Source organism: Phacochoerus africanus, chromosome 1, assembly GCF_016906955.1.
Source record: "Phacochoerus africanus isolate WHEZ1 chromosome 1, ROS_Pafr_v1, whole genome shotgun sequence".
Taxonomy (NCBI): Eukaryota; Metazoa; Chordata; class Mammalia; order Artiodactyla; family Suidae; genus Phacochoerus; species Phacochoerus africanus.
The window spans coordinates 57,436,022-57,448,721 of record NC_062544.1 but is presented as its reverse complement, the minus strand read 5'-3'; the positions used below and the strand labels follow the sequence as shown (position 1 = coordinate 57,448,721).

Sequence of the window (12,700 nt, the reverse complement as noted above, 5' to 3'; positions counted from 1 at the left end):
CCTCAGAGAGGATAAGCAAAGAATTAACAGAATATACCTTTTTAGTATGACTTCTAATCACATAAGATTATTAGATACAAACAGAAATAAATCAAAAGATAAAGTTTCTTACAATTTCATTCTTCACTGAAGATTATGTAAAAAATTCTTTAAAATCTCTCAAGAAAACTAACCTGGGTTTCCATCATTGGTTTTTGAAAAGGAAATGTATCATGGTTGACACACCACAAGATGTCATTATCTTCATTTTCTGAGGCTGCCATCAACAGAATACCTAAAAGTTTAACATGCGAAATCTTTTTATATGATGTCAAGTGATACATGTCCTCAGTAATCACAATAATACCAATGATATTAATATGGATACATATGCAGCATTAATCTTAATAAACAAATTGCAAGATAAACAAAAATAAATCCCTTAAAAGGATTTATAATTATTGCCAGGGTAGTACTATTAAGTGTCCTAGATCTTTCACTGTATTTCTTTCATGTAAACACAATTTTTTTAACATTTTAATATTTCTAAAGTGAGGATATATTTGTAATAAATGGGTTTATCAATTTAGTACATTTTTTAAAAGTATTCAGTACATAAAAAATTGTGACTTACAATCAATGGTATCCAATATTCAGTGAAACAGAGTTCATGTACTAGTTAATTCAAACACAAATGAATATAAGTGATGAAATTACTAGTGGAATGGCAGAGATAAGTGTACTGAAAGCATCGCCTAAGCAATATTAGCTTATACTACAGTTTGATTTTGAAATACATTCTCCTGTGCTCAACTGCAGTGCCTCCCACTAATCTGCTCCTTTTATACTGACTCCAATGATACAAACTTGAGTCCACTGAATGGCTACTGGTGACTGGATCATAATTAATTAGTAAAATATATAACTAGCTTGTAAAAAATTGAGTTTAGTTTATATCAAGGTGGCAGAAAAATGTTTTATTAAAATGTAGTGTATAAAGTTTGAAAAACTGAAATTTGGTTTCATCATACACATAACTGATATTGCAGTATTTTTATTCAATGAATTTCTAGATTTTAAAAAATTTTATTCTTTTAGGGCCACACCTGTGGCACATGTTAAGTTCCCAGGCTTGGGACCAAATCGGAGGTGTAGCTGCTGGCCTACACCATGGCCACAGCAATGCTGGATTCCAGCCACGTCTGTGACCTAAATCGCAGCTCACGACAACACCAGATCCTTAACCCACTGAGCAAGGCCAGGGATTGAACCCACATCCTCAAGGAAACTAGGCGGGTTCATAACCTGCTGAGCCACAACATAAACTCCCTAGATTTCTAGCTTTAAAACTTAGAGTTCCTGTTGTGACTCAGTGAGTTAAGAACCTGATATAATGTTTATGAGGATGTGTGTTCAATCCCTGGGCTAGGAACTTTCACATGCTGAAGGTGCAGCTAAACAAACAAACAAACAAACAAGCAAATAAAACAATACAAAGGCAAAACCAAAAAAACTGAAATTGTATGGGAATATTCTAACAGGATCACTCATTATAGCCAAAAAATATAAACAGTCCAAATGCCCACCAAACGATGGATGGGTAAACATAATGGGGTACACTCACACAGTGAAGTATTATTGAGCAGTAATAATAAATGAACCTGCTACACTAGATGAACCTTGAAAGCATATGCTAAGTGAAAGAAACCAGTCCTGTATTGTCCAACTGCATCTAAATGAAATGTCCAGAACAGGCAAATCCATAAAGACAGAAGAAAGTGGGCTTGTGACTTCCCAAGGCTGGAAGAAGGAGGAATAGGAGTGACTGCTAATGGGTAAAGGGTTTCTTTCTGAAGTGATGAAAACGTTCTAGAATTAGATAGCAGAGACAGTTGTACAACTTTGTGAATAAACTAAACACTACTGGACTGCACGCTTTAAAAGGCTATGTTTTATGGTATGAGGCTTATATATCAATTAAAACTGTTATTAAAATGCTGTGAAGGCACATGATACCATGTATTTGAAAAAATTATATTTGTAAAGGAAGTTTCATTTGAGTATTAGTAAATATTAGAAGACAGTAAAATAAGCAGAGAAAAGGCTTTAGAATGATTAGAAAATCAAAGTAAATGTTCTACAAATGCTTTCATGTATTGGGGGAAAGCACACAGATTTTTCAAGTTTTTATGATTAACTAGAATTTCAGGGAGTTCCTTGTGGCTCAGTGGGTTATGAACCAGACTAGTATCCATGAGGATGCAGGATCAATCGCTGGCCTCTATCAGGGTTAAGGATCTGGTGTTGCTATGAGCTGTGGCATAGATCGAAGAAGTAGCTTGGATCCTGCGTTGCTGTGGCTGTGGCGTAAGCTGACAGCTACAGTTCCGATTCCACCCCTAGCCTGGGAACTTCCATATGCTGAGGGTGCAGCCCTAAAATAAGACTAAAAAAAAAAAAAATTGAGGAGTTCCCGCTGTGGTGCAAGAGGATCTGCAGTGTCTTGGGAACACCAGGACACAGGTTCAATCCCAAGCACAGTGGGTTAAGGATCTGGCATTGCTACAGCTGTGGCTTAGATAGCAACTTCAGCTTGGATCCAGTTCCTGGCCCAGGAACCCCATATGCCACAGGGCAGCTGAAAAAGAAATCAATGGAAAAAACAAAACAAAAAAACCCCTGAAAACCCAAGAATTTCATGTTTTAAACTTAATTATGAATCCAAAAGTGCTTGCATCAAAGTATCATATTCTTGCAAGCAAAATTCGTAGAGTTCCCATAGCGGCTCAGCAAGTTAAGAACCTGACATGGTATCCATGAGGATTCAGGTCTGATCCTTGGCCTAGCTCAGTGGGTTAAGGATCTGGTGCTACCACAAGCTGCAGCACAAGTTGCAGATGCAGCTGGGACTCAGGGTTGCCATGGCTGTGGTGTAGGCCTGAAGCTGCATCTGTAATTCAACTCCGAGACCAGGAATTTCCATGTGCCACAGGAGCAGCCATAAAAAGAAAAAAATTAACAAAACCAAAAACTCTCCAGATCCATAAAGACTCTGACAGAGCAGGCATGCTTATCAGAAAAGGCATTTGAGGTTTTTTTACTTTGTTTTTGTTTCTATGGCCACACGTGAGGCATACAGAAGTTCCTGGGCCAGGGACTAAATCCAATCTGTACCTGTGATTTAAGCCAGAGCTGTGACAATGCTGGATCCTTTAACTCACTGTACGACACTGGGATCAAACCCTTGCCTCTGCGGCAACCCAAGCCCCTGCAATTGGATTCTCAATCCACTGTACCATAGCAGAACTCCCTAATTTGAGTTTTCCTAACTATCCTGAAGGAACAAAGTTCAGACTCTGTTATGATGGATATAACGTTGTCTTTGACTAGTGAGTTCATATAAAAAGGTAATAAAATAAAACAATTTAAAAGGTATTTTCATTTTAATAATTTTCATCTGATAGTATTTCAGAATTTACCTTTACTGTAAAGAGCTTTATGCACTTTTGAAGGTTTTTCCACAGTTGAAGACGCTGAGAATCCAGGAGGTAGACGGACATGGACCAATATCAATGAATTAGGTCGTGCCAATGGTTGTCTAAATGGACAAGTGCTGAAATATAGCCTTACACCTGATAATGGGGCAAAATTATCCATCATTAACATGAAATAAAAGACATGAGGCACATGTGTTGTTGAAACACCTCCACAGAAAAACAGAAAACTCTGTTAAAGCCACTTTCCTCACTGATCTTAAATCACCATGTGTGTACTACTATATTAGCTGAAGGGCTTTCTAAGACATCATCACTTGGAATTGAGAGGTAAATCAACATATTTCAGGACAAAAAAACCTACAACTCTAAGACAAGAGTGCCTGCGTTCCAATTCAGGTTCTGTCACTGAAAGTTAGCCACTTTCAGGCCTGGTTTTACATTTATAAAATGAGGAGACAGAGTCAGAGGAATCCTCTGATTTTCAAAATCCTTAATATTATGAATAGTTAATATGGCTGAATAATTGATATAGAAGAACTTAATCATAAATTTCCAAATCTGAAGCATATCAAAAGTTATCACAGTAATAGCACACATATAAATAAAACAACATACCTGCATGTGTGACAGCCAATAACTGACAGTCCAGTGATTCAGAGTTTTCAATTACTGCTATTTGAACAATTGGTTTAAAAACAGAACGATCTATGGTCCTAGGAAAAAGAAAAACTAACGTTTATTTTTTAAATGTGTCTGCTAAATTATTAAGAAACATATTCCGCTATCATTTTTAAGTGTTTAAGTATGCTAAAATAGTCTAGGACTAACTTTTTGAGAAAGTAATACAAAAGCACCGAGAACTGGCAAAACTCCTGAATGTGCACTGTTTATATTAATAACTCAGAGAAATTCCTGTCGTGGCTAAGCAGCAATGAATCTGACTAGCATCCAAGAGGATGCAGGCTCGATCCCTGGCCTTGCTATGAGCCGTGGTGCAGGTTAAAGACTCGGCTCAGATCTGGCGTTGCTGTGGCTATGGCACAGGACAGCGGCTACAGCTCCGATTAGACCCCTAGCCTGGGAACCTCCATATGCTGCGGGTGCGGCCCTGAAAAGACAAAAAAAAAAAAAAGAATAATGCAGAGCTCCCACTGTGGTGCAATGGGTTAAGGAGCTGGTGTTGCCACAGCTATGTCTTGGATTCAGTCCCTGGGCTAGGAACTTCCATATGCCATGAGTGTGGCCGGAAAAAAAAAAAAGGTAACTCTTCTTTCAAAGATCATAAAAGAAGGATAAATCCCCTGGGTAAATATTTAATAGGGAACAAAGTGTTCTTTGAGTATCATATTATCACTATAAAGATTACCACCAGGAGTTCCCATCGTGGCTTAGCAGAAAAAATATGACTAGCATCCATGAGGATGCAGGTTTGATCCCTGGCCTAGCTCAGTGGGTTAAGGATCTGGCATTGCCACAAGCTGGGGTGTAGGCTGCAGATGTGGTTTGGATCCCACATCACTGTGGCTGTGGTGTAGGCTGACAGCTACAGCTCCAATTCAACCCCTAGCCTGGGAACCTCCACATGCTGTGGTTGCATAAAAATAAAAAATAAAAAATAAAAAAAAGAGAATTACCACCAATTAAAAAGGGAAAACAATGAAATCTCATAATGGAGAGATCTGAATGCCATCTTAACCAAGTATTCACAACAGCAAAACTGGTATCACGGGCCTCCTGATTCAGTGCTGTAAGAAGTTCACATCACCTATATGTTAGCTAAAAATGTTACCCTGAATCTATGTATGAGGGATAAAGACAAATTCAAAAATTGGGATATTCTATAAATAACTTTCCTACCCCACTCTCCTAAATGTTAACATTTGAAAAGGGGAAGGCCATAAGAGGTCTGTTTTATATTAAAGAGACTAATGACCAATGCAGCTCATTAGCTCTGACTGAATCTGGAGAAAAATGTAAAGCTATAAATGATTTGGGAAACCACTGATTCTAACAGACACCAAGTGATTATAATAACATTACAAATTTATTAATTTTTTAGGTGTGGCAATGATATTGTAGTATATAAGAGCATAGGAGACAGAAGCTGAGGGAGTTAAGGGTGAAAGTCATAATGTCTGCAACTTCCTTGAAAAAATTTCCCAAAAATAGTTGGGGTAAAAAAAAAAAAAAGGCAACTAACTCTTTGTTTTAAATTGTCTGCCTCAAAAATGTTTCTGGTCACTTGAAAAGCAAAGCAAACATGCTGATTTTTTTCACTAGGATATCTGACTGTAGCAGTGAACCAAGCACACAGACAATAGAAGCTGGAAGTCTGAGGTCTTTGTTGTTAGGTGGAGAGAATGCAGAATGCAGCTAAGTCAGTTGTGATGTATGCAAACAGCAGTGATTAGTGTCTGAAGACTTGGCTTCTAGGTTAGGTCTCAGCATTTATTGAGGAGTTAGACTCAGGCAAATTAACTGAAACTAAAGGACTCATCCTTTAGCTTCAGTTTCCTCAAGAATACAGTGAGGATAATACATTTGAGAAATTCTGCACTCCCAAACAGTATTTGTATAAATTATCAGACCAAAGAAACTACCATGCAGACCTGTTAAAAGCATAGAGTAGTTATAAGAGAGGAAAACTTAGACATTTGCAGTTTTCTAGTCACAATACCTGTAATGCTTGTATAGACCACTTAAAGCACAATTTAAGTCTCCAAGGAAAAACATACATCAAGCTGTATTTTACTCTATAAAACCAGTCTGCCTTATGTTTCAAACCTTCCAACATAAAAAAAAAACAGGAGTTCTCTTATGGCACAGCAAGTTAAGGAGTTGGCATTGTCGCTGCAGCGGTTTGGGTTGCTGCTGTGGTGCAGGTTGGATCCCTGGCCTGGGAACTTGCACATGCTGCAGGCTCGGCCAAAACAAAAAGAAGAAGAGAATGAAATAAAAGGAAGCATCTCTAGCAACAGTTTCAAACATAACCTACAATGTCATCGTCAACATCCTTATCTTCCAGAGATAATTTGAGGAGGGAATCATTTCAGTATACTACATACAAATATTATAATTAATGCGTCAAAAGAAACATGTGACAGTAAATTACATTATTACCTAGCAATGTTTCCAGCAGCAGAGACAATAGAATTCTGGGACACTGAAGCAACTCGATTCATTCCTTGTCCATCATGGCCCAAGTCATACACCTGCGAATAAAAAAAATATACCTACTTAAACAAGATTATAAACTGTATACATTTTATACAATAATCTTTCCAATAAGTATTTATTAAATACATTTTTCCTCTCTGGGATCCTTTAATTTTGGTATTTCATATACGTATGAAAACATTCAGAGTTACAATTTCATAAAAAAGGGGTGCTAAGAAGGGGTTTGGGAAAAGTCTAAGAATGACTAAATCTTTTTTCTTAGAACAGGAATGTTCTTCCCCTCTGCAATGGTGGTATAATGTCAATACTTACCTGAATTACTCCTTTCTCAGATCGTGTATATAAAATATTTCTTGAATTATCAACGGCAATTTGAACAATAGGATCTAAAAAAAAAAAAAGAAAGAAAAAAAAACCCAGAGGTTAATAAATCAAACACAGTAGCCACTTAACAACAAATTAAAATTGCTGATTTGCATTCAGGACTTTCCTTTTGCTTTGCAGATAAGTCTTAGTACAGCTGCATAAGGACAAAGCCAGGAAGTCTTTTGTTCAGACAACACAAGAAAAAAAGCAGACATCAAATACTGTGACTGGGTTAAGAGCATCACGAATAAGGTGTCCTCTAAATAAATTTTTAAGTCAAATCAGAAACAAGTTACAAATTATTTCTTCATTCAACAAACATTTAATGAATGCTTGCTATATTCTAGAAACACATAAAATAATCAAATCTGCTTCATTCCTTCAAGAAACTTCCAGTTGAGTTTCATAATTCATTGTGTGAAAGAAAACAATTTAAAAATTCAGTCACAATAACATTTTTAGGTGTATTTATATCATTTTACTAAGTCTTTCCAATTACTTCCAATGCCTATATTTCTCAGTTTACTAAAAACTCAGATACACGTATTTTATACTGAGAATTTTTTCTAGACCAGGCAAAACATATATTAAATGTCTGAATATCTAACTCATACACACATGTTTGGCTTAAGTATATATAGCTATCTTAAACAAATGTTCTATGATGCTACATTTATAAGAAATTGGAAATGTAACTTAGGCTGTTTCTGTTTTACCATCCCTTTAAAAGACCATACGAATGTATAACAAATGCTATTTAATATGAAACAATTTAAAATGAGAATTTCTGAAGAGAACGTTAGGTCAATAATTGCTGAAATTTTTTTCTTTGTCAAATTTGTTTTCTACTCACCATCTTCAGAGAATGTAAACTGTAGTAACGAAGGAACAAGGAAAGAAAGTGAGCTCTTTGAGTGGTTTATTTTCCTACATCTCTGGCTAAACCAACCTGCTTCTGCCTTTTAAGAAAAAAATATAAAGAAGACTTGTAAATGTAGGTATCTCCGTCATAGATTATATACCCAAGTTTATGAAAATTCTCAAATCTTAGTGAAATACCAATAATTATAAATAAAATGAGACATACTACTCAAAAGTAAGTACTAGGAATTACTAAGCTTAGTCCTGTACTTAAAAATAGAAAACGTATTTAACTAAAATCATATCAGAATGTTCTCAATGAAATCAACTATGTCTATTCCAGCAACCGCAAAATGCTACATTAGTGAACTCATTTTAATTATCTTAAAAACTCCTATTTGAAAGCAATAAGGAAAAAAATAAACATAGTCTATAAGTGCTAAAAGAACATAGGATAGAGGTATTTTTATCTCTTCCCAATAATGCTAAAAAGAAATTTAAAAAATAGTAGCCATCAGCATCACAATCTATAGTCTAGCCCTCAGTGACTGAGTTCTGCCATATTTAAATCTAAAACAAAACTTTGTGAAACAATTTAACATTTTTCTCATCATGGCTCAGTGGTAGTGAACCCAACCAGGATCCATGAGGACTCAGGTTCAATTCCTGGGTTGCTCAGGGAGTTTAGGATCCAGCGTTGCTTTGAGTTGTGGTGTAGGTCACAGATACAGCTCAGATTCTATGTTGCTGTGGCTGTGGTGTAGGCTGGCAGCTACATCTCCGATTCGACCCCTAGCCTGGGAACTTCCATATGCCATGGATATGGCCCTAAAAAGACCAAAAAAAAAAAAAAAAAAGGCACTAACTTCAGTTCTAATCCTATCTCTGACACTAACTAGCAGTGTGACTACGAAGATATTTGTTTTAACAATTTCCTAATGTTTACCTAGTGAAAAAAATGCACCAATACAGTAGGGAAAAAAAATGGAGCAAAGGATACAAAGACATTTCAGAGTAAATACAAATGATCAATAAATACATGAAAAAATGCTCAACCTAACTAGTAATAAAAATATTTTTTCTCTATCTGGTCAAAATTACGAACTATGAAAATACTGGTGTTAGAATGAAGAGGAAGGGGAAAGGGATACAATCATAGATACCTGCTAAGAGTCTAAAACTATTTTTTTTTTTTTATCTTTTTGCCATTTCTAGGGCCGTTCCCATGGCACATGGAGGTTCTCAGGCTAGGGGTCGAATCAGAGCTGTAGCCACTGGCCTACACTGCAGCCACAGCAACACAGGATCCAAGCCGAGTCTGTGACCTACAACCACAGCTCACAGCAACGCTGGATCCTTAACCCAATGAGGGAGGCCAGGGATCGAACCCACAACCTCATGGTTTCTAGTTGGATTTGTTTCTGCTGCGCCACAACGGGAACTCCAAGAGTCTAAAACTTTTAAGACAACAAAATGAAAATATAAAATACAATTTAAGGGAGTTCCCTTTGAGGTTCAGCAGGTTAAGAACCCATCTAGTATTCATGAGGATGCAGGTTTGATGCCTAGCTGCACTCAGTGGGTTAAGGATTCGGCGTTGCCATGAGCTGTGACATAAGTTGCAGAGATGGCTCAGATACAGTGTGGCTGTGGTATAGGCTGACAGCTGCAACTCCGATTGGATCCCTATGGAACTTCCATATACTGCACATTCAGCCCCCAAAAGATACATAGATACATAAAATAAATAAACACACATATACTGAAACTCAACTACTAGAATTCTTTTTTTTTTTTGTCTTTTTGTTGTTGTTGCTATTTCTCCGGCCGCTCCCGCGGCATATGGAGGTTCCCAGGCTAGGGGTTGAATCGGAGCTGTAGCCACCGGCCCACGCTAGAGCCACAGCAACGCAGGATCCGAGCCGCGTCTGCAACCTACACCACAGCTCACGGCAACACCGGATCGTTAACCCACTGAGCAAGGGCAGGGACCGAACCCGCAACCTCATGGTTCCTAGTCGGATTCGTTAATCACTGCGCCACAACGGGAACTCCTCAACTGCTAGAATTCTAAGTTTCCACAGTAGAAAATAGTCACACATGTATACAAGGAGAGCTGCAAAAGAATACTTTTTATACCATTATTTGTGAAAGGGAAAAACTGAAAACCTAGAAGTCCATCTTGAGAGGAATTGCTATTAATAAAAACTTTTTTCCCCCTGGTTGCACAGGCGGCATATGGAAGTTCCCAGGGCAGGGATCAAATCCAAGCCACATCTATGCAGAAACTATGCCATAGCAGGTGCAATGATGGATCCTTAATCTACTGCACCAGGCTGGGATTGAACCAGCAACTCCCCAGAAACAAGCCGGTCATTAACCCTCTAGGCCACAGTGGGAACTCCTTAATGAAAACACTTCTAAGCAAAAAAAAAAAAAAAGAGAGAAGAAAAAGAAATGAAGGGAGAAAAGAATTGTTAAATAAATCATGTACATCCATTTTATGGAAACTATGCAGCAACTGAACAACACATATCTACCAGATACTGACAAGAAAAGACTTTAAAGACATGGTGAAATGAGGAGTTCCCACCGTGGCGCAGTGGTTAACGAATCTGACTAGGAACCATGAGGTTGCAGGTTCGGTCTCTGCCCTTGCTCAGTGGGTTAATGATCCGCGTTGCCGTGAGCTGTGGTGTAGGTTGCAGACGCGGCTCGGATCCTGCGTTGCTGTGGCTCTGGCATAGGCCGGTGGCTACAGCTCCGATTCAACCCCTAGCCTGGGAACCTCCATATGCCGCGGGAACGGCCCAAGAAATAGCAACAACAACAACAACAGACCAAAAAAAAAAGACAAAAAAAAACAAACAAAAAAAATAAAGACATGGTGAAATGAAAAGAGCCAATTATGAAACAAAACACAAGCAATAACCCAAGTAAAAACATACATACACAAAAGTATGCTATACATTTGTATATGTATATATGCACTCATAAATACGTATGTATAGATAAAGACACATCTATAAGTATTTATCAATGCATGTGTCATGTTCTATAAGGACTTACACATAACTGATAATGGCTGTTACCTCTAGGGAGAGGAGTGGGTTTCAGAGGTATGGTGTAGTCATGAAGGACCACAACTTTCAATGTATGTCTGTCTACTTTTCTTAAGACTCTATTAAGATGCTTAAATTATTAGTAAATAAAGACAAAAGCTTCTCTATCCCTACTCCATTAAAAGGGCAGAAGAAAAGTGTTTATAAATGCTAGACTTACCTGGTATGCCACTTCATATAAACAGCCATCCTTTCCAGCCAAGAAAATTCTGCCATTATCGGTGGAAGTTATTGTTAAAAGATAAGTATTATCGGTAGGAAGAGAATATAAAGGATCTGGAAGCAACTGCATTCCGCCACACATACTGTCATTGAGAACTCCAGAACCTATTTTTTTTTTAAAGAAAGAGTATTCAAATCACTATATGAGCTTTTAAAAAGTTTAAAATAATCACTGCATTATCTTCAGAATTGATATTCTTATTGAATTTGTGATATGCTCAAAAATTTCATAAACTGTATGTGTAACATACATTTTAAAATTACTATAAAAAGTCTGATGTAAACAATTTGATAATTCATGTTAAATAGACCCTACAGTACGCATACACATAAAACATAAAATATATAGCACGGATAATTATATGTTATACGCAGATATATAAAACATAGTAAAACATCAAACAAAAAACTAACTCAAAGGATTAAATTTTGGAAAAAGACCTAGGGATGTGGCACCAATAATCATGCCAAAGAAACCAATGAGTGTGCTTATAATAAATTAATTGAGGGCTTCTTACTTTAAGGGAAGGAATAATGTATATTTCAGTGATCCATATGTTAAAATGGCTAGTCAAAAAAAATTTTAAGAAATTGAAGGCATTATTGAAAAATTACCAGTGACATCTATTTCTCTTCTATTAACCCTCCTTCATACTGGACATTTAAGAACTGTACACGAATATAGTAAATATATCCAAAATAATTTTTTGGTGAAGTAACTAATCTGAAAGGTATCATATCTATAGGGAAATATTTTCCTAAGAGCAAATAGCCTAGAGAGTTAAGTTAGCGAAAAAGATTAGTTTTCAATTACGATATTAAATTGTGCAAAATATATTTATTTTATAAAAACACATGTGCATTGCTATACCTGTCTGCAAATTAGTATAGCTGAGTCCAAGAATCACAATATCCACTGGGGTTGCCAAAACCAGGAGGTGTCGTACGTGAGGCTGAAAGATGCCTAAAATAAAGTCAATATGGATTAGGGACTGTTTTCTGGAAAACATCCAGCATTTAAGCATTAACAGAATACAGTTATCTTTAATATGAGCTATGGATTTTAAATTTTATAGTTGATTTACAATGCTGTTAAACAGATTAAATGGTGTATGAAAAGGGTCAATGTGATTTAGTTCATTTTTATGTTAAAATATTACTACCTGTCATCAATTAATAAGAAAACAGTACTAAAAAAACACTTCAGAAACAAACACTTCAGTATTTAATGACATTTAAAATCAGTGTTACATTATGAAATAGTTTAGGTTTATTAAAACATAAAAATTTTGGAGTTCCTGTCGTGGCTCAGCAGTAATGAACCTGACTAGGATCCAGGAGGTTGCAGGTTCAATCAGTAGCCTCGCTCAGTGGCTTGTGGATCTAGCATTGCCATGGCTGTGGTGTAGGCTAGCAGCTGTAGCTCCGATTCAACCCCTAGCCTGGGAAATTCCATATGCTGCAGGTGTGGCCCTA

General features: G+C 36.9%; 1 protein-coding gene across 3 annotated transcripts in view; it reads right to left on the bottom strand.

The window, feature by feature from the left end:
* Positions 1 to 12,700, bottom strand: part of NUP155 (nucleoporin 155) — a 73,525-nt gene that overhangs the window by 47,455 nt on the left and 13,370 nt on the right. For all 3 annotated transcript variants that reach the window (XM_047766836.1, XM_047766845.1, XM_047766853.1), the window contains exons 5-12: positions 12,096 to 12,188; positions 11,163 to 11,329; positions 7,873 to 7,978; positions 6,966 to 7,039; positions 6,597 to 6,688; positions 4,092 to 4,189; positions 3,459 to 3,611; positions 174 to 274 (exon numbers count right to left, since the gene is read on the bottom strand). In XM_047766836.1, coding sequence (XP_047622792.1) covers positions 174 to 274; positions 3,459 to 3,611; positions 4,092 to 4,189; positions 6,597 to 6,688; positions 6,966 to 7,039; positions 7,873 to 7,978; positions 11,163 to 11,329; positions 12,096 to 12,188 — 884 coding nt within the window. The remainder of the gene's footprint in view (positions 1 to 173; positions 275 to 3,458; positions 3,612 to 4,091; positions 4,190 to 6,596; positions 6,689 to 6,965; positions 7,040 to 7,872; positions 7,979 to 11,162; positions 11,330 to 12,095; positions 12,189 to 12,700) is intronic.